This window comes from Opisthorchis viverrini, assembly GCF_000715545.1.
Source record: "Opisthorchis viverrini unplaced genomic scaffold opera_v5_718, whole genome shotgun sequence".
Taxonomy (NCBI): domain Eukaryota; kingdom Metazoa; phylum Platyhelminthes; class Trematoda; order Opisthorchiida; family Opisthorchiidae; genus Opisthorchis; species Opisthorchis viverrini.
Window position 1 is genome coordinate 6580 of NW_008752389.1, and position 27315 is coordinate 33894.

Sequence of the window (27315 nt, forward strand, 5' to 3'; positions counted from 1 at the left end):
CTAAAACATTCCCTAAGGCGTCAGGAAAGGCACGGTTTCGAGAATTAGCCAGATAAGAATGGCGAGTTTCCTTTGATCCAGTCTATGGACTGATGGCATTACGGCGACTCTGCTAATAAGGCTGCAACAGAGGCACGTAGAGATACGCAAACAAGCTACCGGCACATCTAGGTGCGAATTCCGACCCAACCACGACCACAAACTGTTTACGACCAATTGTTATCGCGATAAGCCCGACGGGGCGGAAATATGTGGTTCGGGGATGAGGAAAAACAGATAACCAGCAGCATCAAACCGGAGTTCCCCACAGTGAACGGGGATTTCGAGTTGCTGTGGAAGGTTCATAAAATTTCAACGTAACTCACCAGTATCCACAATTCAGGATCAAGACGAACCGACGAAAACAGTAAACATATATATGGAAACTATTTTCAAAGACTCCGTAGATGTGTGGAATTATTGGGCCTCCCTCCTGGAGTTCATCCAAAGGAAGATCAACCGATTTCAGTGGCGTTCAAAAAGCGTTCAGCTGTAGCACCCTTCCGGTACCTAGCTGTCATGCCACCCGAAGGAAACATGAGGGCTGGGATACTGCCAGGTTGCCCAAGCCTAGACAGGGGAAGTCGAGTGTCGGAGGTCGGATTCGAACCACGGACCTTCCGGTCAGTAAATTCGCGCTCTAACCACTTGGGCCATCTCGCCCTGGCAGTGATGGGGAATTGCATTACGGATAGATTTCGTCCTAAATCCTTGTTTTCGGCCTGTATGAAATGTTTTGTCAGACAAAAGAAAGTAAAGTGCGATTTTCTAATCGACGGGTCCCGACTCGAGTTCGCTAAATGGCTTCTGGGACGTCCCCGTCAAAAGCATGGGTAAGCCCTTAAGGCTTTCTAGGGATTGCATACTAAGAAAAAAAGGGAGTATAGTTGAACGCAGAGCAGTGTAACAAGATGCACGCAAGAGAAAGGACATAAGTCTGGTGAGAGACAAGACTTCACAGCCATCTATATTTGCTCAGATGATAGTAGTCTACGGGAACAGAGGGATAATTTCCAGGACGTTGGACGAGCGGACAGAAATATAGCTGGGCTGACAGCTGGACTGTAACAACGACGACAACTATCTGTAGGCAAATGCATACGCAAGTCATTACATTATGAATCACAGAAGATGAAATCCAGCAAAGAAAATGAACACTAACCAATCATCACAAATGCTCAAAGGTGGAAGACAACTGAGCATGGCTGTCGTTTGCGTTGGTGATATGGGCGGTGAGATAGACGCGGAGATTTGTAGGAATTACACATAGAATGACGAGAGAATGTGACGTGACAGTTGGAAGAGAGGGCATGTGGCGACTGGATTTAGTCAAAAAATGTACGTAAATAAATGTGTGTGTGTGAAATAATCGCAGGTACGGCAGGACCTGAAAATAGAACGGATAGGACAGCGAATCGAATGGAATCTTTCGGTATAAAATTGGAATGAAATGCTCTAGCGCGGAGCGTGCAGGCTTACAACGACGGAAGAGGAGTTTGACAAGCTGTACACGGCGTGTATGTGGGATCTTAAAGCAAGCTAGGTTGTACCCGAGCTGAATGAGAAACGCTTCCCGGAATTCAACGGAGACCGTGAAGGAACGACTGGTTGCGCTGGACATGTGCGAACGGTGCTGGCAGGGGTGGATAACTCATAGGTTAGAAAGTGCGGCGAAATGCTGATGCAGCTGGATGCTTGTCGGGATGCAGGGTGACCGGATAGCAGGGCGGCCAAATGAGCTGTGTAACCAGAGGTCAAGAGCTAAACAAACGAAAATGAGAGCAATTGCACTCAGAACATGGGTAAAATTCTCATTCGGCATTTTGAGGACAAAAACAAATCAGAATACTGTTGTAGAAGGAAGGCTATGACTAGTAGCCTAATACAAAAATTGGTGTTAAACTGAACATGAGCTCATGACCGAACGATGGATTTACATGGTGTTTTAATATCAAGTCAACCCATACAAATTGATGTACCCATATCTTATAGCCGTGTTGGTGGGGTTTGCATCTATATTTGGGGAGACGGTGTTGGCGTTCATTTATACAACGACCAATATTTTACTATTCCTCTGGACAACCGATTGGTTCGGCTCATAGTACCATCTACAACAAGGAATGATTATTTTGCCGTTCTATGGCTTTGTCATGAATACGAATGGGGCGAGATGGCTCAAGTGGCTGGAGCGCAAAATTACTGACCGGAACGTCCGTGGTTCGAACCCAACCTCTACCTCTCGACTTCCCCTGTCTAGGCTTAGGCAACCTGGCATTATCCCAGCTCATGTGCTTTCTTTGGGTGGCATCACAGCTAGACACCGAAAGGACGTTATAGCTGAACGACTATATATATATATATATATATATAATATGAACAGGAGTTAAGCAGAAGGTTAATGTAGTTGCAAGAACGTCCAAGGATACACCAGTGTGAGGGCACTAACACTTACCGTAGAGTAGTGTGCTTGACCCCGCGAAGCACGACCGACAACAAAAATGTTCTGAGGTGCGACTCCTAGAGACCGATATAGATTGACGTCTTTTCCAGAACCATATGCACAGTGGATCTTTAACTGGGCCTATGTCGAAGATTAAAAGAACAGATAAAGGCGGATAAGATGTGTGCTACATACACTGAACACATCCCCAGCACAGCAATTTGTGTTCCAAACGAAATGTTTCCTTGTGAGCGATTTGGGGAGGATAGAGGATGAAACGACAAACTCAAGTATAGGGTGACCACTGTTCAGCTGAGCAAGTGGTCCTTCGTGACTAGAGGTTCTATAGGACAAGGCATTGTTTCCATTGACAAGTGTGCTGTTAGTGCCTGAATAGCTCAGTGGTTGACACTGGACTACAACTTCGACGACCCCAAGTTCAAATCCATGCAACGACATCTCCAAATTAGTCGCCGACAGCCTGTCTTAGAAACTTCGTACAAGGTTGTTTCATCAGTGTTCGGGTAATACATTTCAATGCGGTTCAAAGGTACAGACATCTTTGGATCCCTTGAACGTTTCACCGAGATTCCCATCACATCCTTTCTTATTACGATGACTGATGGTAAAGAGAACGACGAGGATGTTATGCAGGTCATGGATCTGCACTCCCACCTTCGTATCACGGTACCCTAACCACAATAAGTTAACTGTTCACTTACCGTAATGGGATCGACCCATCATCTATTTCCATGAGGTCGCTGAGTTGCTAGCCAAATACGACGGGGCTGCTATGCTGTATCACAGTGGTGAAGCGCACTGATAGGTGTGATAGTCAGAAGGTGATTTGGATGCAGATGATGGTGCACTACTCACAAAATCCAAAAAAGTGCTTTCGTCTCGGAGGTACTACTTATTGCGAGGGGATTCGCAGAAAACTGAGCATTCCAGGAAAGATGCTAAATCCATTAGTACGAAACGAGATTGCATTCTATGATGATTCAGTGTTAGCAAGGTTACCTCCAAATTCTCCTTCAACAGTTACAATATTAGCTCTCTTTGTTTTAGCTGAAAAGCGACAGTTTTGCTCCGACAGAAGGAAACAGGAAGATCCATTTTTTCAATGTTATATCCTAGAGTTTCACCTATCACTGCCATTTCCTTGTGATTGTTTAAGCAAGCATTCCACTTGCACTTTTTGTTGACAAAATTTGGGAGTCATAATTGTTTACTAGGTAGACCCTATTGCGTGGAACAAAATGAAGATTACCTCTATAGTACCTCAGCTTGAAGCTCAGGGGAATAGGATGAGGAACTTGTAAACAAATCCAAAAACGTCCGTCAGCAAATAAGCACCACCTGATAATAATCACTGCTCTACAAACGAAAGATGGTCAGAAGGTTTTTCCTGCTAGATTACTGTACGAAGGGTTGGCATGCGTGAAAACCCAGAGCAATGAGAATACCACATTGTCGGAATCATAGCTTGTTTTGGGTTGAGGGTGAATGTACCAAGAGTTAAGAAACCAAAATCCATAAGTCTCTAGCTTATACTGTAAGGTTTTCGCTCCGAAATTCTGATGTACCCCATGGGACTCCACGGGATTATAGCAGTTGTAGAATCAAATGCGAACACAGTAAATGCGCGAACCAGTTGGAATAAAATCGATGTGCAAGGAACGAAACAGCGAAAAATGAGGAAAAGCCAAATTAGGATGAGAAGAGACGTACGTGGTCACAAACTGTTTTCAATAGCTGAGCTTTCTGCCTCAGTGGGTCGGTTGAAATTCCCTCGACAAAAAGGGAAATCCCCTGAGGAAAATTGTGACTCATCAACCAACTGGTAACACGGCGTTGTTGCATGTCTGGACGCGCGGACAGGTATATGAGAAGGTAACCAAGACTTTGCCAGTGTCGCGCAACGTCAATCGAACCTGGACGTATTTTCGGATCCTGTAAAACCGGATCAAAATGAAGCTACACCAGAAAGCAGGCTGCTATTAAAGCAAGGTACATGATTAGCATATAATTAGAGTTGCGGTGGTATGTCATTCAGAATACACCTGGAAGGTTCAATATAAATGGTAGTTCGCCGCATGTACACTTTCTCGATTTGGCAGCATGGCATTTTTGGAGGACCGGTTGATTTCCCTGAGGTACACAAATTCCATGATGTCCAATACCAGAATATTTATTCAACTACTTGCAACTAAATAGTAGTTAAACACTAATGATCTCTGCAATACCTTTGGAAAACGCATCTAACGAGACCAGCAGCGTTTCACTCTCTTCAAACTAGGTCGACACTCTCGGTTAGCGAATTACGATCTAGTCTACTAACGGATTCTAACACTGCCCCGGATCAATTCAGTGCACGCGCTTAGCGCGTGAGGTAATCCTCAGATGTAAGAACAGAACCAGGTAGGGAAGCGGATCAGTATCGACATCGATCTTCAGGTAAGATACGCACTAAGATAATAGGCAACATCGACACCCTCGGTCAGTATCAAACCGTTACTTTTGCACGTCAAGTGGAATTTCTGATGGGAGAATAAACAAACATTAGGGTATCGACAAATAAAAGAATAGATTGAGGGAAGGAACTACTCGTAGGACTGGCGTAAACTTATCCACAAGTGGGCGCGATCCCCGAACTTCCGTCAACCTTAGGTTCTACTTGAACTCAAATCGCAGGAAATTCGACAAACACACAAATTTGTTTTTACCAGAGCCTCACATGAATCCAAGCTGAATCCAACTGAAACATGAGGCGGCCTTTATGTGGCACAGCCAATTGATGAATAACCTGAACGCGATATGCAACTGGAATTCATGTAAGCCTCCCATGTGTACGCCACGAAGACGTCCCTAAGTTTGACCAGGGCTTCAGAAAATAATATATTAAAGCGATGTCACCTAGCAATCAAAAAAAGGAAGCCAGACAACCGAACCAGTCAGTCAGTCACATTTGAAACTTAAGGACACGGGATTCAGTTACCGATAGATTGGTTTTGTCACCATATATTGAATTCATTGTACCCACGTTTTCAACAGGTGTTTAGCGACGGACCACCAGCATTACTCAGGCGTTTTTAGTGTTTTGACCTTGTGAAATTTAATCACATTAAACTCGCACTGCTATTCATTGCATTTTGCCCAAAAAAGCTTATTAGGCCCCTCAGGTTCCTCCGGAAACTGAAGACAGACAAAAACGTACTTTCCCCATAATTGAAATACTCGCCGCAAAGCTGCCGTCTACGCTGAAAACAACTGCTTCCGTTTTTGGAGGCAGCACAGCTAAAGTCAGGTGTACAGGATGGTCCGGATCCGATTCCGGAGTGAGAAGAATGGGATGTAGACCGATGCCGAAGAGGCGCTGATCGGGCACGCGGAACCGAATTCGACCAGAAGAGTCTGTGACCTCTGTACCGATGGATGTCCAAGATCCGCCGTACGAACGGATTTGAATAGAGATCTGACAACGGATAGGGGCGTAAGAAGTAGTTGTTGTTTCAGGCATGCAACCAAATAGAATAAAGCAGATATAATGATATATATATATATATATATAATGAAAGCCTTATTGTGAAGAAAAGAATAAAGGTGGATGGGGAAGGGACTTAGTGCTGGCTTACTACAATTACTCCGAGGTACCCTCATCTCCAAGCACTCATTCAGGCAATCTGGATAAAAACTGACAAGACGAGTAGCACCAACAGCATCCAAACATATCGTTATCTCCCTCCTATCCCTCTGTCAGGTCAAGGGTTGGCAACCTCTCTACTTCCACCAATCTGAGTTGGGCATGGAAAACAGCACTCTCTTCGGCAAACGATTGTTCGGCATTCACAACACATGCCCCAACCAATGAGTGTGCCCGTTGTACAACTGAAGACTCTATTTATAATTGCCTTTTTACGGATTTGCCGACAAACAAACCACACGAACTATGGTTCTGTGACGATTGTTGAATACCTGAAGACGTCTTAGTTCTGCTGATGAGAAAGGCCAAGTCTGATAACCATACAAACAGCCAAAAGTGTAGCTTGATACACATGTCCCTTGAGATTCAGGAATACACCATTTTGACAAGGTAGGTGTCTCAAGTTAACGAACGTGACCTGGGCTTCGGAGATTCGTGCATTCCACAAAGGAATTCGTCAGCTGATTTGTTCTCTGAGAATACCAGATTTAGTTGTCCGTTCAAGGTGGATGCTCTTATGAGTGGTCAAAACTATCGAGAGCAAGTCTTTTAGGAGATATGCCCAAAGGAGCAGTGAGAAGGCGAATAGTTTCCCCGAACTCATCACTTCAAAAAAGTATAACCAGAGGCAATGGAGCGTACAGGATAGTAAGGTCAGTAAATAGTACTAGAGTTTGAATGCCGCACTGAACAGCCCTCAGGTCATCAGTGCATTTGTCATTTAAGGCAAGCTGGCAATCAGGTGAACAAGCTTGAAGGACAGCAGTCCACAAAGGCGACACTGATCGGTCATCAATATTATACATAGCATGCAAAAGCTGAGGATCGGTCCTATCATGTGTCATGAGAACAGAATACCCATAGCTGCACTGAATTACAGTATAACTCATTTTAACATCTACACGGTGCCATTCGACAGGAATTGGCATGATCACAAGCAACCTTGCTATAAAAGAGGATCGCATGAGGGGCTTACTGTGTAGCAAATCGAATGACGTCAATAAAACCAAAAGTTAACACGGAAGCAAACGTGCATGCTGCTGTCTTTCACCGCTTAGAATTTCGTCCGATTATGCCAAAAATTGATCAGCGATTCTGGACAACAGAAGCAAACAAATGTACCCTAGCATCAACTCCAGAATCACATCATCCCACAGTTAGCGTGCCCTTTGCTGTCACACTATTTGTCCCCCCATCTTCGCCCTTCGTTTGTCGGCTATAGAAACGCTGCAAGGAAATTCGTTCACTACGTAATCTTTAGTGGTTACGAGCGCTTTAAAAGGACATGACAGGCACACACTACTCTTGTAATATACGAATGGTTAAGGGATCGAGTTAACGCTCTCTATGGAAAATGCCTAAGGCAAATATTTTCAGCTGGTTTCTCGAGGCTACATCTTACACGTGGACCAACTTTGCTTATCAGAGTGAAGAGATACTTTGTAGTGCCAAAATCAGGTGAACGAGTTGGGATAAATGTCAAAGAATGAACGGACTCACTTTTTCGTTCGACATTGAGAGCAGATCCAATAGTCCAAACACAAACCGGGCAGTTATTATTTGTGGTTGACCTTCCAAGACGACGACATCATTTGCGCGGTGATTGGATTTTACACTCTCGAAAGAAGAAGAGGTAGAACACAAAGATAAACGTGAATGGAGAAGTCTCACACGGCCTAAAAAGGCTTCTACAGAGTCACAACAACACTTCCCTTTGGAAATATCGGCGACAGGAGACTATCCTCAGCACGGATATAGAGGCGAAGATATAGATAAGAGAGACAAAACGGATGAGTGCGTAGTCAGGTTGAAATTCGGAACTCATATGTGGAAAGAAAGGAAGTACCGAAATACAAGCAGGAGATTGGAAGCAGATGAAGAAAGAAGCTGGAAATTGGCATCTGCCAGTTTGTAACGGGACCGGCCACACCCGACTGATGTTAAGACTAAGGTGAATTTTTAGTATCACAGCTATGGGACTAGAGGCACCAACTTAGTGTGTCAAACGATGTTATCCGATAGAATGTGTGAGACAAAATAAACGAGCACCCCCTATGGAAATTATCAAATATTACCAAATAGAAGTTCGACACGAAGCCGAAGAGTCGATAGACCCAGACTGGATAGAGGATGAACTTATAGTAAGCCGTTACTAAGCTCTGGGAGTGACAAAAAATAAAGAAAAGGCATTCATTCAGTTTTACGAACCTATAGGAATATAGAAAAACGCTGACGGACCAGACCAGATGGCTCGGGCGCTAACGAATGGAAACCAAGGGGGCGAAATTCACCCGCGCTGTAAGGACGAACGGGAAAACTGCCAATTCGGTCAACAGTGGCGAACGGAACTACCCGAACAACTGATGAGTTGGCTAGAAAATAATCGTTCAAATACAGTCACTGAAGGCTGCAAGGAGAAACGGCCGAACCGAATGGAATCGCACGAGCTGAGAAGTTAGACAAGCCCACCAAATAAGTCTTAAATGATACGCACGCACCCTGGTGTGTTGGGTTAGTGAAGTATCACATTGGTCACTATCCGCAGATGACTGTGAAAGAAGGATGAAAAAGGTGAATATAAGATTGGGAATGTAGTAGCAAGCTGATCAGTGAATTCGATGGTTCAAGAAAAAGGCACTATAGACGGTGGGAACATGGCCAAGCTGGAAGAGTGCACACGAAAAAAGCGGTGCTAAAGAGAAAAACGGGAGGACACGATGTGTTCAATAAAAATTCAGGTGGGATGGAGTCCTCGGAAAGATCTGCAAGAGATGACAAAGAGTCCGTTTCCCAATGGAGATTCCTGCATGACCGGAACTCAGAGAGCTTCTTTAAACCAGCTCTCTCCGAGACGTTCCTTAAAATAAACACAGAAATACGTAACAATGCTATAGAAACCGATTCCTGACTTCGCCACGTTAATGTTAGATCGACGTATCATATGTGAATGATACGTGATTTTGTGTTCATGTTGCCTCATCCCTTGTATTAACGTTGGGCCCCGAGCTCTGCGGACCAACCATCGTTCATCAGTAGAAATCGTACGGGACATCTCTTGAAATAAACGACCCCAGAACAACCGTCAGTGACTGTAACCCAAAGCCTGATAGCGAGCATGTTACCTCCTTCCAGACGGACAAAGCACTTAAGATGCGATGAAAGCGGATGCTCCCCTAGGTGAATATATGATACGCGCTCAGGTGTACTATAATCTGCACAACTAAAGGAAGCCCTGGGAAAAGGGCTTTTAAAGGTTAGAATTTTTTCGGGAACAGGAAGGCTATTTCATACGAAACTGTGGTCGACGGGGAAGGATATCGTGACCCTCTGTGAGGGATTTCTAATAAGGAATGAATACCGCAGGGAGATACACCTTGCTTAAATTATATATATATATATATATATATATATGTATATATAATAAAACCAGTACTTCTTCATCAAGGGAGTTCTTGTAGTACGATATGTTTCCTCCTGAAATTACTCCATAGAGAAACGCTTTTTAGAAAACAGCCTGGAGAAGTTTTCTGCTCCCCGAGTTGAGGAGTTTCGCTCCCATGAGGAGATACCACATGGAAGCAATGCCCTCGGTCTTTAGGCGCCAGTTTATCGTCCAGTAAAAATGTCGCTTTCACTCAAAATGCTGCTGTACTGCACGACAGAGAAGAACCTGCGCCTCGAAGGTAACACAGTTAGAAACGGCCATAAGATCAATGGACCAAAAACAAGCTCGATGTGTAGGCAGGTGAACAACAATCAGCAAGTCAATAACAAGCAACAAGGCAATAGCAGCACTCGCCGCATGAGCCATTGACACGAAGCACCCATTCGCCTTCACTCATAACACGCTGATCATATCAGTTCGACAACTGATGAAACGTTCGCAACAAAATTGCTCAGAGAAAAATCGACGACCAACACCATCCTGTGATAATAACAAGGTCTTGCTGACTTGACACGATCAATTCTCGCGCGCAACAGTTGAGAATATATCACACAGTTGCAATGCAGACTGAGATGACGTGAGAAGCTAGGATAACTCAATATACGGTAACTTAAAAGCCAACTAGTCCCTAGAAATAACCTTGCAAAATCAAACTACACTTTTCTCACAGAATCATCTTTTGTCGTCCGGTCAAGTTGACAAAAACTGACGGTAACGGTGCATCACTATCATGTCGCTGAACTTGTGCCTAATTTGTGGCTGTCGTTCCAGAGTAGAAATATCCAAACTTACAGGATCTTCAGTCTTCAACTCAAGCTCCGCACCCTCGACTGTGGTTAGCAGCTTCGTCTGTCTTGTTTTCACATTTCTGCTGTAACCTAAAGCAGTCCGTCCGCAGATAATGTAAGCTTACCAGAACTGTCTTAGCTCAGAGGTACTGGCCGACTAAACTTGCGACGGTGCCACAAGTGACTTACTGTGACCATCGTCATCAGATCGAAATTCCGAAGCGCTGGGGAAATAACGGTGCCAAGAGTGACTGCTGTTGTACAGATCAAAGTGATAATTAGCTTAGTCTAATCTAAACCCGATCTACAAAAAATGAAGGAGGTTTCTAGCTCTGCTCAGCGATATGGTTATTCTCTCAAAGTGAAAAACCAATTACGAACTCCAGGTTTCCAAATTAAGCTGAAAATTCTGGCTGAAAATTTTGGCTGCGCCAAAAACGCCGAGATTAAAAAACACATGTGCAACATAAGTATCTACAACAGAAATCTTTCAAAATATAAGCATGAAAGTTTGGTTAGTTATAAACAGGATGCGATGTATACTTGAAAACAGGAGGTTGCTCGCACTTTGAAAGTAATTTGGGCAATCTCCCACGCGCACAGTTAGGTACCGCACGTGATTGAGCGGCGTAGATTGGAATGTCCAGTAACTACAAACCCTCAGAAATAAAAGCGACGAAGTGCGAAAATTTCGGCAAGTCACGTGCGACAAACTGGACGTTGAAGAAAGTTACATTTACCACAGGAGGGGATAATCCAGACTTTCTCTTTGATCTTATCTTTGAAAGTCAGTCTGATACCGGATGGAATCGAATCGTGTAGCTGTAACACCCGGTCGGTACATAGATGTCATGTCACCCAAAGGCGGTACGACGGCTAGGATACTGCCAGGTTGCCAAAACCTAGCCAAGAACAGTTGAGATGCCATGGTTGGGTTCGAACCACGGACTTTTCTGCCAATAAGTTCGAGCCTTAATTACTGATCAATCTCGAGTTGTGCTACTGCACCTACGATTGTGACTTCAAGCAGGGTTAATGAAATCGTTACGGAGAACAAATAATGGATCACTCGACGTCAAAAGCAAAAATCTATAAGTGCACATTTAATCGACAGGTTACTGGCTATTCACAACTTGACAATACCCCAATGAGACACATGCAGCCAGAATACGTACAGCCAAACGTCCTTTTGAACCCCTCATTCTGGACAACCCCCAAACAACGACGTGACCATAACCCAACTGAGTATTGACGCAGCTGACCTTGATGATATTAGGTTGCTGTGTTCCTTGTACGTACCGTGAATTATAATTACAAATGCGGAATATAGCCAAGATCAATGAAGAATTTGGTGTGATAACCACTGTGTCACTTAAAAAGAAGGGTAAAAACCTGATATTGAGACGGAATGAAAACGATTTTTGGCCTACTACTAAAATCCGATGAATGTGGATGTTGAGAATTCATCGACTGATCATGTGAATGGAACCACTCCTGACCGTTTCGCCAGCCTCACCTGCTGCACACAGCATAGCGGATAAGCGGAAAGAGACTACTGTTGGCGCCCACGTTCCCGCTCTTTCGCACTCACTGTTTTTCCCCGCAGCTAGCAACATTTTCGAGGGTCGACTTTTAGGAGCTGACCATTCAGTACATCGGGCACTGCCGTCAGCTGGAATGCCTACGTCTAACTCGGCCGCCAAGACCGTACACATTTCGAAATCATTAGTCGTACCCGGATGACAACTCTATAGGAAAGTCATCAAAGATCACTCTGAAACAAGCTGGACAACAGGATGCCGTTACTTGTGCGTTGAGTTTGCCCTCTATTGATGTGTGCTATATCTCTCAAGTGAGCATTCAACACTCACGTAAGTTCGTTGAACTGAACTCCGCACCGGTTTCTTCTCGCTTCCGGTTTTGGATCTCTGACGAACTAGGTACTACCGCGGCTTGTTCTGCTAATGTTTGTAATGTTTTAAGCTATCAAGCTGAAGAATTTCCGCTTGAATGATTGACTGTTGACGGTCGCTTCTGCGCGACTAGTTCAGCAAACCTCTACGCGAAAATCTCACAAACGCGCCGATAATCGCTTCATTGTATCCGTTTACGCCCAACAAATGACAGTACAAAAACACCTCATGCGTTCAAATTGCGGCGGGCTAAGAGATCAGGTATTGATATACTAACATATTAATAGTGTTAATGTGAACGTAGGTAGGCTTAGCATCATTGAGGCTCCAGGCTCTGCACGATACCAACCTCCGAAAATACTGAAGTCGCTCGAGAACAGGTTCCCTCCCTCGCATGCGGGCCAATTTTCAACGCAGATAGACCAAATCGCTACCAGCTACTGACGTGGACCAATCACTGAGTGTTGCCCTTTCTTGAACACCTAAATCTACAGATCTCACTGAATGATAGCCTTATCGACCGAGGATATACAGACGATATTGTCATTTTTGGGAAAGTGGAGGGAGTGCAGGCGTAAAGTTAAACTTGACCAAAGTCTTCCAGTCATTCGCCACGTGCTCCACACCCACAAAGCCATGCTGTGGGACGTAGTCTTTGGACATGCGTCTAACAATTCAAGGAGACACTGAAAGTGGGAGACCATACGCATTAAGGAAGTTGCATTAGCTCTGAGGTTGGCGTGGTATACGAAGTCAACACGTGAATCTCACATAGCAGAATTCCGTCTTCCAGTGTGTGCCGACCGTGGCTTCAGAAGGGTAGATCGCTGGGTGTGAACTTACGTGTATATCAGAATACATTGCTGTACGGCTGCGAGGCTTAACGACTGCAGTTAAAGCGTGTGTGGTGTCTTCAGGTCTTTCATCACCGGCTTCTCAGAACCGTAGCTGGAACCAGCGAATTCACAAGAAAGTGATCAGAAAACGGTTCGTTATAAAGTAGAAGATATGTCACTAAAGGAACGCTTCTACGATTGCAGACCATGTGTTACGTATATCAAGTTACCGTCTGCCTAGAAGAAGTTAGTTTTACGTGCCCAAGTTTGAATGACGGAGACCTAAAGGCGAATAGAATAAGTCAAGGCAGAACGTAATGAAGGTTACGAAAAGCCTGAGTACTGGCGGTGCTGATAGCTTTCCACAATGAGATTCACGCGCCTGTTTGTGCTAGACTGGAGGCAATGAGAGAGGCGATGAATAACCGGCGTCGGTGGCGTTCACACTTAATTTCTATGCATATTGTCTAACTGAGAGTTGGAAGTGCAGGCGCCTCGGGCGTCTGTCAAAGGCCAACCTCAAGTCCATTCGCTGTCTTACTTTTTGTGCTTTGCGTTATAAAGCTTTGATAAGTAAATAGACATGGTTGTATAGCAGTGAAGTACCCGTTCTTCGTTGTTTCTTAGTGATAACCACGATGATGGCATGATGACGGTTTTGATGGAACGTTCCTGTCTACTGCAACGTGGAAGAATCAATGGTGCAGACCAAGATAATCAGCGTCAAAATATCGCCGCAAAGAGGAGAGATAACACATGCGAATAGGTCACGAAAACGCTTTCTATGGGGCATTAGTGGGGCCCGCTGAACTATCAGAGCGCTGACACACACAGAGGGCAAAAAGCAAATGCCAGTAAAAGCAACAGCAGCAGGATACAAGAGCGGGATAAAAGTAAGCTAACCCACACGGGACAGTGGTTAATCGCGTTCCCAACTACCCAGATAGGTCGATAAAAACACGCACTGACAAGGATGATAAAGAAGATATCGTACGAGGCAGTGTCATGAGTATGTGTGACGCAGTCATCGGCTGATGACAGCAATGTATGTTGAAAAAGACAGCTTAGGCGACTATATAGTTCGAATGGGGCAACTGGGTGCTGATCCTGTGAATAGAGCATATGCACATTTTTTGCGGGGAGGTTACGCACCAAAGTCACTGGCGTTGTGCATAATACAGTACTTGTGTTCGTTTAGAGCACAGAACTGCTGTCTTAGGATTCAGCACAGCAAAAGTTCAGACACAGGTGGGTCGAAAACCTGAAACTTCATCACACGTACAAACAAGTTCTGATAGGTTTGCAGCAGTAATTTTCTAACAGGTGTTACAAGGTGGTAAGTAGCATAATACTAAGTTGTCGTTCGAATAAGAAACCTTGCCACTGTAAGTGGAATCTTTGAAGTCACTGGTACCGTCGTCTGTGAGAAATCAAGTTACTCCAAGGTGCTTGCATACCATTAGAGCCACCCGAATAAACGCAATTCGTCCGAATGTTTTGCGTGTTCGACAGTGAACAATGGTCTTCTCATCGTTTCGCGCAGAGGGGTACTCGAAAACTACAAACTGGCCTATCGACTGCAAGAAACCAGCTAGTGACTAGTCCAGTGACAGAGATTCAAAGACCCACATCCGCGAGCGAACACAATCTGTATCACAACCAAGTACACAGTAAAGTTCCAGAACCATGTAACTTTGCTTTTCACGACAATACTTGACACTCGTAATACGGTGTTTAGTTCGTTGATCTCCGCGCATAGTGAACTTAACAAGAAATGTTGACATAGCCATTCTATGATTCCAGTGAATTACTCCTGCGGAATGTAGCTGTCAATCCGAGTTTATGAATAAGATCTGAAGGTCGTTTTTTACATGACAGAAAAGCGGCAATCATGCAGACTGTTTACGGAGAATCCCCAAAGTGTAATAGGCCCATAGAAAATAAGTATGCAGGAGAGGAGGGTACCCTAATATGTCAAGGAAAACTGGAAACCCATGACAATTAACACTGTCTCGAGTGTTCAAGTACGCCAAGAACCCAGGCAAACAACAAAACGATGACAACATATAAAAAGACACGAAATGAGCAACACAGAGCTTTGATTAGTGAGGCTCACCAGATTGGCTGGGATGCAAGTATGCTACAGAAAGAAAAACGAGTGATGAGAGAGAATTATACATGCCAAAAAAGCAATGAACGCAACAAAAAGTCAGCCTGGAGTCTGCAAGAACAGTGACAAGAGAAGAGACTTGGTAAATCGCTATCAGCCGGGAACGTTGAGGTTTACCAGACGATTGGTATTGGTGCTCTTCTCGTAAGTTAGCAAACAAGTAACGTGCTGTGAAAATTGACGGAGAATGTCTCACAACCCCTTCTCAAAACATATCAGGATCGGCACGGGATCCATAGACTCAACTGGAGCACACCAAGAAAGTTTGTGTGCGAGGTATGCGTAACCGGATCAATAAATTTGTAAAATTCGTCAGTGGATTTTGCCGAAAGAAACACAAAATTAGCGATACCGTCAAATTCAGCCGACTCAAGAGCATTTATGTGACATGATAAAAGGATTGCGTTAACTACAACATCAGCCACGATACCACAACCGATGATGACGAAAAACGCGTCAGGCGATTAGCGTAAATCGAATAGACATCCAGAGAAACTGAGCAACTAAACCTGGAGCCCGAATCTAATACTCATCGAGCTATTGTGTTTGCTTTCTGAAGCCAGCCGACCGGATTAACAACAATTCACATGGGTTAGGTAACCGTACAGCGAATCGGAGACGATGTTTAGTGAGCACGCGTAAATTGGCCAGAAGACTCACGAATAACGACGGAGGGTTAGAGCTGGACACTCGATTAGGACAGAACAGCCGGACATTCCGGGAATCACGATATAAACGCAGATGTGTCATTCTGATGTCATTGGAATCTACCATAAACACTGAGAAATACCAGTTGGTGATAGTTCAGGTCAAGAAACGGTCATGTTGACGGCAAATCTAAAACACTATCGGAATGACAGTGAACTCATTTCCATGTTTTGCGCAACACTGGTGTGTGTGCGTGTGCATTGCTTCCAGGATTTATACTAACAAGCCACATGAAGACCATTCATCCGAAACTACTAAGGTCGCCAGCCAAGAGAACTTGAAACACATCAAGATGAGAAAGGACACCAGACAACGTTGCATACCAGTAGAGTTGACGTCAACCAGTCAGAGCATGAAACACCAAAGCATTGTGCGCAAAAAATTAACAGTCGTCCTTGGTGTGTTTGGAGTTACCCGAGTAATCGTTGATATATGGCGATACAATAGACTAAAGCTGCATACCGACAGTAGAGGGTTTTAAAAGTGATGGTACAACCGCGCTTCATCTTAGCTTCATAGAGGGGAGTTACCATGAGGTACAGGTAATTATCTGAATTTCATAACGAATGAACCTGTTCGTAGAACTATGGTTCCAAAAGCGAAACTCCAAACACTTTGTTTCCAAAATGGTGCCAATGCAACTTTCACGAGCCATGAAAGTAGCATTAAACCATAGTTACCTTGGCAGTAACCGGAGAAAAAAAAACGGGTCCGAAGATGATGCTTACCTTTGTCGCTTCTGACCCTCTCAACCGTTTCACTTTGGAACGAGGTCCAATGGTATCTGTGTCGCCTGACCTCGTACCGAAGTGATGGTTCCACCAACTGCTCATCACCGAAACATCTGTCTCGGCTGCGGATTGGTGCCTGCTTAGCTGTACTTGGGCAGATGACAGGTGAGCAGCTACATTGGTCAGCGGAATCTCATCTTCCAATTCCAAAGAGTAGGATGTCTCAGGGAGACACAAACCAAGTGTTCCGAGAACCTATTGTGTGGTTGCATAAACAACGAAAGGAGATGGTGGATTAGAAAGGGGGCACCACAAGTGGAAAATGCATCTATATTAATCATTGCATGAAAATTCTGACATATATTGCACCCTCCAAAGGGGTAATCAAAATTTCATCAACTAAACAGAAGATTTATGAGACTGCTATTATGCATGTCCCCACCATAGACGAAACACAGTATCGATGAGGTGTTTTGTTCTCCAAAATTGTCCTTCCACAGATACCATTGTACGGCCACGCTGCATCGAAACACTTCCTCTCAAAAAGGGAATTATCTTTGAGAGAAGTTATCAGGAGGGACATACTTCTCATGGGAACTGACTGACATTGATAGATACAGGCAGACGAGTTGGAAAACAGACTCACTTGTCGTAACACGAATGAGACAACATCTTTGGACTCCCAGTAGCTGGCGTGAAAAATCGGTGGTCGTGCTCGAGCCAGGAGACTTTGAACGGCCTGGGGACAGTGCAGACTGTAATCCACTCTTTGCTGACCCCACCACTGTTGACGAACTAAAAAGAAGATGCAGAGTGATAATCGAGAATGTCCCAGCCGTAAGAGGGATAGTTTCACGGTGCAGGGAGTAAAACCAACCTTCTTTCAACGCTTCAAATGCAATCATTGTTGCCTTTTCCCAACTACGTTCCGTCCGATTGGCGATGGTGCTTGTAACGTTACCGTCCGCGTCGGAATCGATGGGAGTAAACAACCTTGACTGTCGAACTAACGTTTCAACAAGGCTGATCGGTTGACTATCGCCCAGCGGGTAGTGCGCGTACTGAGGTGTTTGTACTGGAGCAATCTGTTCAAAACGAGGATGCAAAAGTGGTTCCACACGGAAGCCGCAGGGATCAGTAGGATAGAAAAAATTGTAGACTTGGTCGGCAGCTACCAGATAATCTGGAACGGAGGAGCAAAAAATCGCCGATTAAGGTTGCAGCACGTTGAGAGGGTGCTCTTATAGCCATAGCAGTTCAAGAAACACTGAGGCCTGAAACACCGAACAATTAGAGTCGATCAAGAAGTTTAGCCATTGAGCAATCGATACTGAAACGAAATGCGATAGAGTGACTCCATTCCAGTAAGTCACAGCTGAAAACGAAATGGTTAGTGGAGAAAACGGTTTGTTCAATTGGTTACTGATCTAAGAGGTAAACGCTACCTATAGTGTGTACAAAACCCTCAGATAAATTAACGACGAAGCATGAGGAAAAGAAAGCTGATATGGTTAGAACTAAGACAAGATTCAGTCTGTGGTAATCAGGCCGCAAAACTCGGAAGCGATCATGTGGTCAGCAATCTCCTGCAGCTCATAAAATCCAATGGTCAGCCAGCCAATCAAACCATTAGCCAGGAGGTCGCGGGTTTAAAACTCCCTGGAGTTTCAAGAGATGCCCACTGCTGATGACTCTCACCAAGGATGGAACAGTTGCACAGTGTTTGTAGGCTTTACACATAGAACATCTTTGGACTCCCAGTAGCTGGCGTGAAAAATCGGTGGTCGTGCTCGAGCCAGGAGACTTTGAACGGCCTGGGGACAGTGCAGACTGTAATCCACTCTTTGCTGACCCCACCACTGTTGACGAACTAAAAAGAAGATGCAGAGTGATAATCGAGAATGTCCCAGCCGTAAGAGGGATAGTTTCACGGTGCAGGGAGTAAAACCAACCTTCTTTCAACGCTTCAAATGCAATCATTGTTGCCTTTTCCCAACTACGTTCCGTCCGATTGGCGATGGTGCTTGTAACGTTACCGTCCGCGTCGGAATCGATGGGAGTAAACAACCTTGACTGTCGAACTAACGTTTCAACAAGGCTGATCGGTTGACTATCGCCCAGCGGGTAGTGCGCGTACTGAGGTGTTTGTACTGGAGCAATCTGTTCAAAACGAGGATGCAAAAGTGGTTCCACACGGAAGCCGCAGGGATCAGTAGGATAGAAAAAATTGTAGACTTGGTCGGCAGCTACCAGATAATCTGGAACGGAGGAGCAAAAAATCGCCGATTAAGGTTGCAGCACGTTGAGAGGGTGCTCTTATAGCCATAGCAGTTCAAGAAACACTGAGGCCTGAAACACCGAACAATTAGAGTCGATCAAGAAGTTTAGCCATTGAGCAATCGATACTGAAACGAAATGCGATAGAGTGACTCCATTCCAGTAAGTCACAGCTGAAAACGAAATGGTTAGTGGAGAAAACGGTTTGTTCAATTGGTTACTGATCTAAGAGGTAAACGCTACCTATAGTGTGTACAAAACCCTCAGATAAATTAACGACGAAGCATGAGGAAAAGAAAGCTGATATGGTTAGAACTAAGACAAGATTCAGTCTGTGGTAATCAGGACGCAAAACTCGGAAGCGATCATGTGGTCAGCAATCTCCTGCAGCTCATAAAATCCAATGGTCAGCCAGCCAATCAAACCATTAGCCAGGAGGTCGCGGGTTTAAAACTCCCTGGAGTTTCAAGAGATGCCCACTGCTGATGACTCTCACCAAGGATGGAACAGTTGCACAGTGTTTGTAGGCTTTACACATAGAATGATTTCACTTACAGGACGAAATATCAATTGAAAATCACCAAGATTTATTCACACTATCATTAATGGGAATCAGCTTGAAAGTGTTCAGGAGACATGTCGCTTACGCTGGGTTTACTACTACTGTCTCTTCTTCCTGCCCGTCAACAGAGAAAGCAAATTCAGTGTCGATATTGATACTTTACTGGCGTTCAAACATGAGGTTTGGTTAAATATACTTAAAACCCTAAAGTGAGAAAGCCGAGAGAGAAGGAAAGGCAAGTACTGCTGATTACTACGAGTACCTACACTTCCAAATGCTCATCCAGATAATCTGAAAAGAAACTGACAGCACGAACTGACTGATTAGCTGCTATTTCTTGCAATGTCTCCAACCAGGCGCAGGAGAAGGTTACGAGGATCTTATTCTGGAAGGCGACCCGCTGTAATAAGCGCAATTTGTCTAGTTTTGATTATCTTGGGATAGCTCGAGCGTCAGTGAGCAGCTAACTAATCAGCCTTCTTTCACAATGGATGCTATTCCCTAAATCTACACATGGTGATTTGCGTTTCGCGGATAACGGTGGCGCGAAAAGAAGCCGGTTAGCAATAAGTCAAGAGCAGTTGGATACTCATGTTTTATCCCTTGATATTCACGTGACTATCACCGAATCTCAAGGAGTTAGTTGATACAAGACCATGTGACGTGGGCTGCATGATGAAAGAATGAGTCGCACTGCACACAATTCAATCACACGACTGATCAGCTAACGGAAGCCGGATGATAGAGTGTACAACTCACTATTTCAGCAAGTTCATTGAAACTTCAAGACATTACGTTTATTGGCAGGATGAAACTGCAACCTGAAACTTCAAAAACCCCATAATAACCACGGAATATCTTTCCAGTTTGTTAAAACCACACTCATTCACGAGGGATTTCTATGTTCCGACTTTTCCTCTACTTGTTATTATGGTGAAATAGCTTTTAAAGGCGTTTGAGGGAAACAAACGTCTTCACGTTTGACTTTGCAAGCGAAGCAGACGGACCAGACTTGACGAGATTGTCGCAACATAGTGGAAAAAAACGCAACACCCTCGAAAACCACGCTACGAGTTGGAAGAGCGTTACATGAAATCAAAAGACAAATGTGCTGTCCTGTGTGTGTATATATGAACAACACTAAAAGCGAATATTCGTGAGAAAAAAACAAAAACACACGCGAGGTAGTCTTTTGCCATGTGAAAAGTAGAGAGATTAAGCCGACATGTGACTAGTATGGTGTGGTCTTTGTTTACTTCGTGCCTACAAACATTCCATTTTGATCGTGTTAATCGTCTTCAGTGATGTGCCAGGTTGTGAGGGAGAGACTCGTGCTGTTGTTGAGTTAGATGAGCATAGAAGAAGCGGGGCGATAAGAAAAGCAAAATAAGAAAAGTGGGAGCTGGTAGATGAGGTTCTAGGAGGTAGGGCTGGAAGCGGATCTCGCTCGAGTAGGTCAACTAGCTACCAACTGATCCGGGTTCAACACTGACTGCAATACATTGTCATATCAGAAATTCTCCACTCATTGATTAGGAATGTTGTCTGGCTCCCAGTCGAGTTCAATGAGTGGTGCAATGAAGGCTTTTCATACCCTGTGACCGTGTCATTAGCCTTCGTTTCCACTTTGACTGGGGTTTCGCTCTATGCAGTAGCTTTTCTCTAAAAAAAAATCGAGGAATATGACTTGGCCAGTGAAGAGTGGACATTTTCAGTAAGCATTTGTAACTAGACTTGCATTTAGTTCATTGCCAAATATGCGTTCGGAGAGCATATCGCTGTTGACAGAGAGGTTAGCTCGATGGACGCCGGAAGATAGCATGGTCGAAAGCCAAAAGCTTATATGCACGCTTTGTATGAAGAAGCCAGATTGCTGAGCCGTACTGACCGCAAACAAGTACCTGACATCTTTTAGACACCACAGTTATAGGAAGTGCAGCAAAAAGCAGAGCCCATCTTGCTTGATGACGCACTACCTCATCCGCAACATGAACACAGGAGGATAGAACTGTTTCCCTGTGGGAATTGTCGAAAGTTTCGAACAGACCATCTGCTATTTGGAGAGCCTGACTCGGTCCGACTCAGTTTCACGGCAGGGCCTTACAATCTAAGGGCGCAGAGCACATTTTATGGACGCCTGGCTTACTTTTCAAACTATTGAACAACGTCTGTTTCAACGCCATAACATGTGGTAGTGCAGATTCAGTTGATCTCGGACTTATTTTAGGTGCACATCCACACCAGGGATTTAAATCCGGTTATTCAGTGCAAGGGCTTGTAACATTGGTCCACCAGCATATTCCGAATAATCATGTCCGGAAAAAAAACAAGCAGTTTCGCACCACACTGAGATGTGCAGTTTGCCAGACACTTCAAAGGATAAGGCGCTAAGCATTCTGGTTGGGTAGATCGATAATGTATCGTACATATGTACCTGAGAAACAGGTACAAAAAGGACTGATCTGGACTGAAAAACCACACAGATAATCTCTGCTTATTCATTGGCAATGGAGTATGCAACCTAGGGAGACATTCAAATGAAGCGGTTTTCGGGGCATTTGCGTCACTTGAGCCACATTGCATTGTTACACGAGGGGAAGCTCTCGCGTTCCGGTTGCGATCAGACTTAGATACAGGATTTTGTATACTCTACAACAGAAATTGCTCGGGAATGTGGAATTCACAAGATAGAACAGTATAAAGTTCGTGATTGGTCTGAGGTGCACCGCGAATTTCAGACAGCACAATGAGATCAGTGATCACCAAACAAAAGTAAGACAGATCTGGATCAGGTTACGACGAGAAAGGTAAACGACACACTGAACCAAGCATTTTAGGCTCCAGCGTTTCGTACCCTATCCATCGTCACACCAGTTTTATACTGCTAACGTAGGATAAAATATGATTTTTCAGCTGCCATCGGTGCTTACCCTCTTGTCTTCTCTTACAACACAAGCTGCATCAGCTGTACGACCAGGCGCTGTCCTACATGGTGGAACAACCGCATCCATCAGTCCATCAGCAGTACCGTATTTGCGCGGCTGGTTAGCAGAGATCACTCTGTCAAAACACGGGCTGTATTCGGGCTTATCTACTAAATGAAGGTACGGAACTCAAAGGCACTCAAGAGTTAGCTTTTGGCTGTCGCTGCGGCCATCAGCCTTTCTAATATTCGACCCACCCATTGGTGCCCAGAAGCGAGACCTCTGTGCACTGCAATTATCCTAGCCAACCTGTGACTTCATACTGGCGCTACCTGTGCACCAGTAATGCAATAATTACTTTCCAAGCTATGAGATAACAAACTTATTTTTCTGCATTTGATCTTTCCCTGTTCTTTCCTTTTTCAACCATACTACTAAAGCGACTGTATCCATCAAGAGGGATATCGCCGGAACCAAGATTGTTCCATTCATAATGTTCTTGTGGTGATACTTCTCCACACCCTCGTTTTATCTTTTATCGACAAGGGACCATGAGCTCTTCTATGAGTTTTCGCCTGGCGTCGCACGTATAAACGACAGTAAGTATACGATTACAATATGGAGGACATTCCTAAATTCCAGGGAGAAAAATTAGAAAAAAAACTGATTAGATAGACCGAGAGGTTTCGAGCCTTTTAAATTGAAGATCCGATCAACAAGAGTAAAATATTACGGAGATATTCATATAGAGAGCTGCCTTCTATCTTGGTAGATTCTCTTGAGTGACTGGCTTCGGCTGTTTTGTTTAGTGTTCACTGCGGAGTGCTCTTGTGTACCGGCAAGCTAAATTCGATTTGCAATTTGCATGCACTAACCCACACACGCGTTCATCACTATATCCCCCCAGAAGCACAGTGGCTTATCAATTTTACCTCCATAAATCGTGATGGAACCATATCGAAGCGAAGCGACTGAAAGCACACGAATTAGGCAAACGACAGAAGTTCAAATAGATCAAAAGAACGACGTAAACTGGTTGTGTCGGATGAAGTTTACTACAGACACGACTGACTTCACAACACAGTAAGCATTTTTCACCATGTACGGCTCGGTATGCCAATATTTCCCATTACTTCATCACACTATCGTTCCGAGCAGAGCAGAGGCACTATAGAAAGTTTGGACCATTTTAGTTGGTGTCAGCGATTGAATGATTAGTCTGCGGAGATCATCAGTTAAGGGATACCAGATCTCACAGGCGCGCTGGAGTTTTGTTTAGACGCTAATTTCAGAACGTTTTCATACATCCATGTGAGACTGAATGAAGGTCTTCGTAGCGTCATCCATTCGAACGTCTAATTCCTGCCTTGCTTAGCTATTTGAGTGGATGAAAGGGATAAACATGGTTTGTGGGATCTTCGGTGATAATGAGCCAGTTACACTGGCACCTCTGTTCCAAATGAAATGAATGTCCTCGAGTAGGGAGTATGGTAGTGGTTTTTCAGCTTCTCGACTTGAGAAACCCGCAGCAACTCAGCATACGCGACTCAATTCAATAAGCCAGTGAGACATCTTTTCCTGATGGATTTCATCCAAGTTACAAATAGCGATTCAAAATAGTTTTAATGAGTTGCGCCAATCCATGACCTTACTCAGGGCTGCGATGTGCTGTCGAGGGTACCTCCCTTTTGACAAAAACCTCGTGGGATCACAACAAACTTCAACTTCACAACAATCAATTATCGCCCACAAGTTTTTGTGTTTCGGGGAGCTATGTTCACCATCACAAGTCGCGTAAGCCGAGTGTCTACCACTGAGTTCAGTCCGCACACAAAGACGTTCTTCTGGTGTCATCTAGGCAGTGTGACCATAGCAGATGTTGAGGCGACCCTAAAATATAATTTGTTCGTTTGCCTACACAAGTTATACACACAACTGACGTTTAGAGGTATGGAAAAATCAACGATGTGAACCAACCTGAGAGGAAGTTTGCTATCGCAATTACAACAGGTTGAATGCTCAGTTTAGTTCATGTGTTGAGATGTGTCACAGAATTTAACTGTTCAGGGCTAGCCATCTCCTGCCTTATGAGCAGGAGATGAGCAGAATTATTCATTTGAAGGCTGTATCCGATACAGCATATACCACAGATGTCAAATTATCACCTACTGGAAGTAGTGTTATTTTCCATGCCGCAAAATCAGGAGTGGGTAAAATGTAACGACGTAAAAGAAAGCGAGAAGTTTGGGAGCTATCAATGCTTTCCACCTTCCAGGATGGGATCCACATGATCCTCTCTATGCTCTGTGGTATATACTGGGGAACATGGCAACTAATCGAAGTCAGTGGCGCTCATGAGTTCAGTTCCTGTCCGGAGTGTTTGATTGAGTGTTGGAGGCATTCGTGGTAGGGTCTGAATTATTCCCCTTCGCCTTATTATCGTGCTTTATTTAAGTGGATTGTGCCTCATTGAACCCTAAGCCTTATTTTCTTGTGATTCTGGAAATGACGATGGAGAGAGATGAATGGGAATGAGAGGATTCTTCAGGGAAGCTGAAGAGTTGGGTTAACCCTATAGGTTTTGTTTCTCTGAAGGGCGCATAGCGGTGCGGCGTTCAAGCAAACCGCAGGCAACAAAACCATCCGATGGCACATACAAAAGCACAAAAGTTTCAAAGGAATTCGGTGCTACTAAGACATGGAATGTAACCAGACAACTCAACAACAACGAGCTGATCGCGTTCACTCGGTAGTTACCTTTGACGATGGACCGGCTACCAGGTGGTGTTGCATGGCCATCTCACACTAGAAGTGTGCGCGTCAATCGTAAACAGTGACTACGACAGTCCTAGCTGGCCACGCCGACAGACGACCAAATGGCAAATCAGTAAGGGACGTATGTGTTTGTACACTGCAACAATCAGACAAGTCACAATGTCTAACCTAAAGAACAACAGTAGCAAGTCAATAGATAGTGCAGAAGATTAAGCATGTTAGCTGAAGCAAAGCACAGGGGACATTGAATAAGCACAGACAAAACACAGAGAACCCAATGTTGGATGCTAGAGGTCGTCAAATTCATTGAAAAGTAAGGAATGCGGGTATCTGAGACTAGACAGACAGGTACACAGCACCGACATACTTAGAGGCACACACACGTTGTTGTGGCGCACAGCTAACGATGGAAATTCGCGCTGCACTACACAAGCTCAGCGGGCTTGCTCACCAGGGGATGGATGGTGACAGAAGACCCCTGTAAGGATAAACAGAATAACGACTGTCCATCTAACGGTAGACTACCATGTAAATGTGGTTCGCAACATGAGTGACATGCGATAATTACTACCTGTTTGGCACTAACCATTAGCTTAGTGTGCATGCAGGCGCAAGCGACATGCCACATATATATTATCCTGCTTTCTGATGATGTACCTAAAGGGTTTGTCGTCTTTGTCACAGCTTACTATTCTCGTTGGTGAAATCTGGAGCATGAGTTTAAAGAAAGCAGACCACTGATTTTGATGAAATTTCCGGCATTAAGTAGTTCAAATTTAAACCGCGTACCACGAATATTCTGGTTCCAGCTGTGTTGGATTACTGAAGTAGAATGAGAAATAAGGAATAGTCATGCTTTGGAGTCCATGCCCATCAACCGGTGATATGGGAAACTGAATAACTACGCAACGGGTACAAATTTGATGCAAGAATACCCGTGACAGTGTGATTCTGCCGTGTCCATCAAGGCCACAAAATATCACTAGTCATCATCCAGTGAATCTGCAACCGTTAGGCCGTATGAATTTACTAATCAGGATATTTTCATCTCACACCACAGACGCTCCCGCATAAAGGGCCCTGTTGCTGTTGAATGCGGATAGAGGTGTGTTTTGGACCTGGACCGTGGCAGACGGCAAACGAAGCAGACTTACCTGAATGTGCGTCCTCTATCATAGTTCTAGTTCCATCCTTTAGTGACTGTTGCCGGAAGGCCAGTAGAAGACCCACCGGGGATCCGAGCATGACGAAAGTTTGAACCTACAGAATGGAACGGATGAGAGTGAATACTAAGCAGGGTAAAAATTTGAAACGGGCTATTCTAAGCAGCATACATTTTTGGAGGAGTAAATTACTAGTGTTTATTGTGTGTCGTCGATTTGTTTTCAAACAGGCTTGAATAGATAACTGATACCTGCGCTTGCGGTGCATTCTGAGCACTGCACACTGAACAGTGTCATTGATTCTTGCGGTTGAGAAATTCCAGTCCGCCCAAAACCGAAAAATGGTGTGAAGGCTAGCACACAATGCGTTATCACGCGTGAGTTCAGTGATACCAGCTGGATTTTTTTGACTGAGCTCAAGACAGGCACCCGCTGTTGAACGTAAGGTGTGATTCGAATTTGTCCTGTACAGGTTTAAATGATATTTTGACAGGATTTCACTTCTCATGTTTCCTCCATGTTGCGTGCATCAAAATGTATCACAGCTTGCAGAAATGATTTCCCATTTTCCTGTAGATGTTTATACAGACGATTTTAGACAGCTGCAATCAGTTCAGTGATGTATGACCGGCCTGGCTTTAGAGCATTTTGCACATGCATGTGTCAGTTGCATATTACAGGAGAGATATGCAAAGATCAAAAGAACATATACGGTATTCAGAAGGCATAAGGGGAATCACATGGAAGACACATCCACTGCAAGACGAAAGCAATGATGCAGGTTTTCAATATGCATGTTTGATAGGATACCAAATATATTGCAAACTCTACCAGAGCGACG

The 27315-nt window shown here is 44.3% G+C and overlaps 1 protein-coding gene across 1 annotated transcript in view; it reads right to left on the reverse strand.

Annotated features, from left to right (window-relative positions):
• Positions 1-976: 976 nt before the first annotated feature.
• The window catches only part of T265_12025 (hypothetical protein), a gene marked incomplete at both ends in the record, with an annotated part of 63109 nt that continues 36770 nt past the window's right edge, over positions 977-27315 (reverse strand). The window contains 10 exons of the mRNA XM_009178920.1: positions 977-1800; positions 2492-2620; positions 4211-4432; positions 5697-5954; positions 7683-7799; positions 15281-15304; positions 16771-17028; positions 17420-17568; positions 17651-17956; positions 26466-26571. Of these exons, the coding sequence (XP_009177184.1) occupies positions 1579-1800; positions 2492-2620; positions 4211-4432; positions 5697-5954; positions 7683-7799; positions 15281-15304; positions 16771-17028; positions 17420-17568; positions 17651-17956; positions 26466-26571 (1791 nt within the window). The remainder of the gene's footprint in view (positions 1801-2491; positions 2621-4210; positions 4433-5696; positions 5955-7682; positions 7800-15280; positions 15305-16770; positions 17029-17419; positions 17569-17650; positions 17957-26465; positions 26572-27315) is intronic.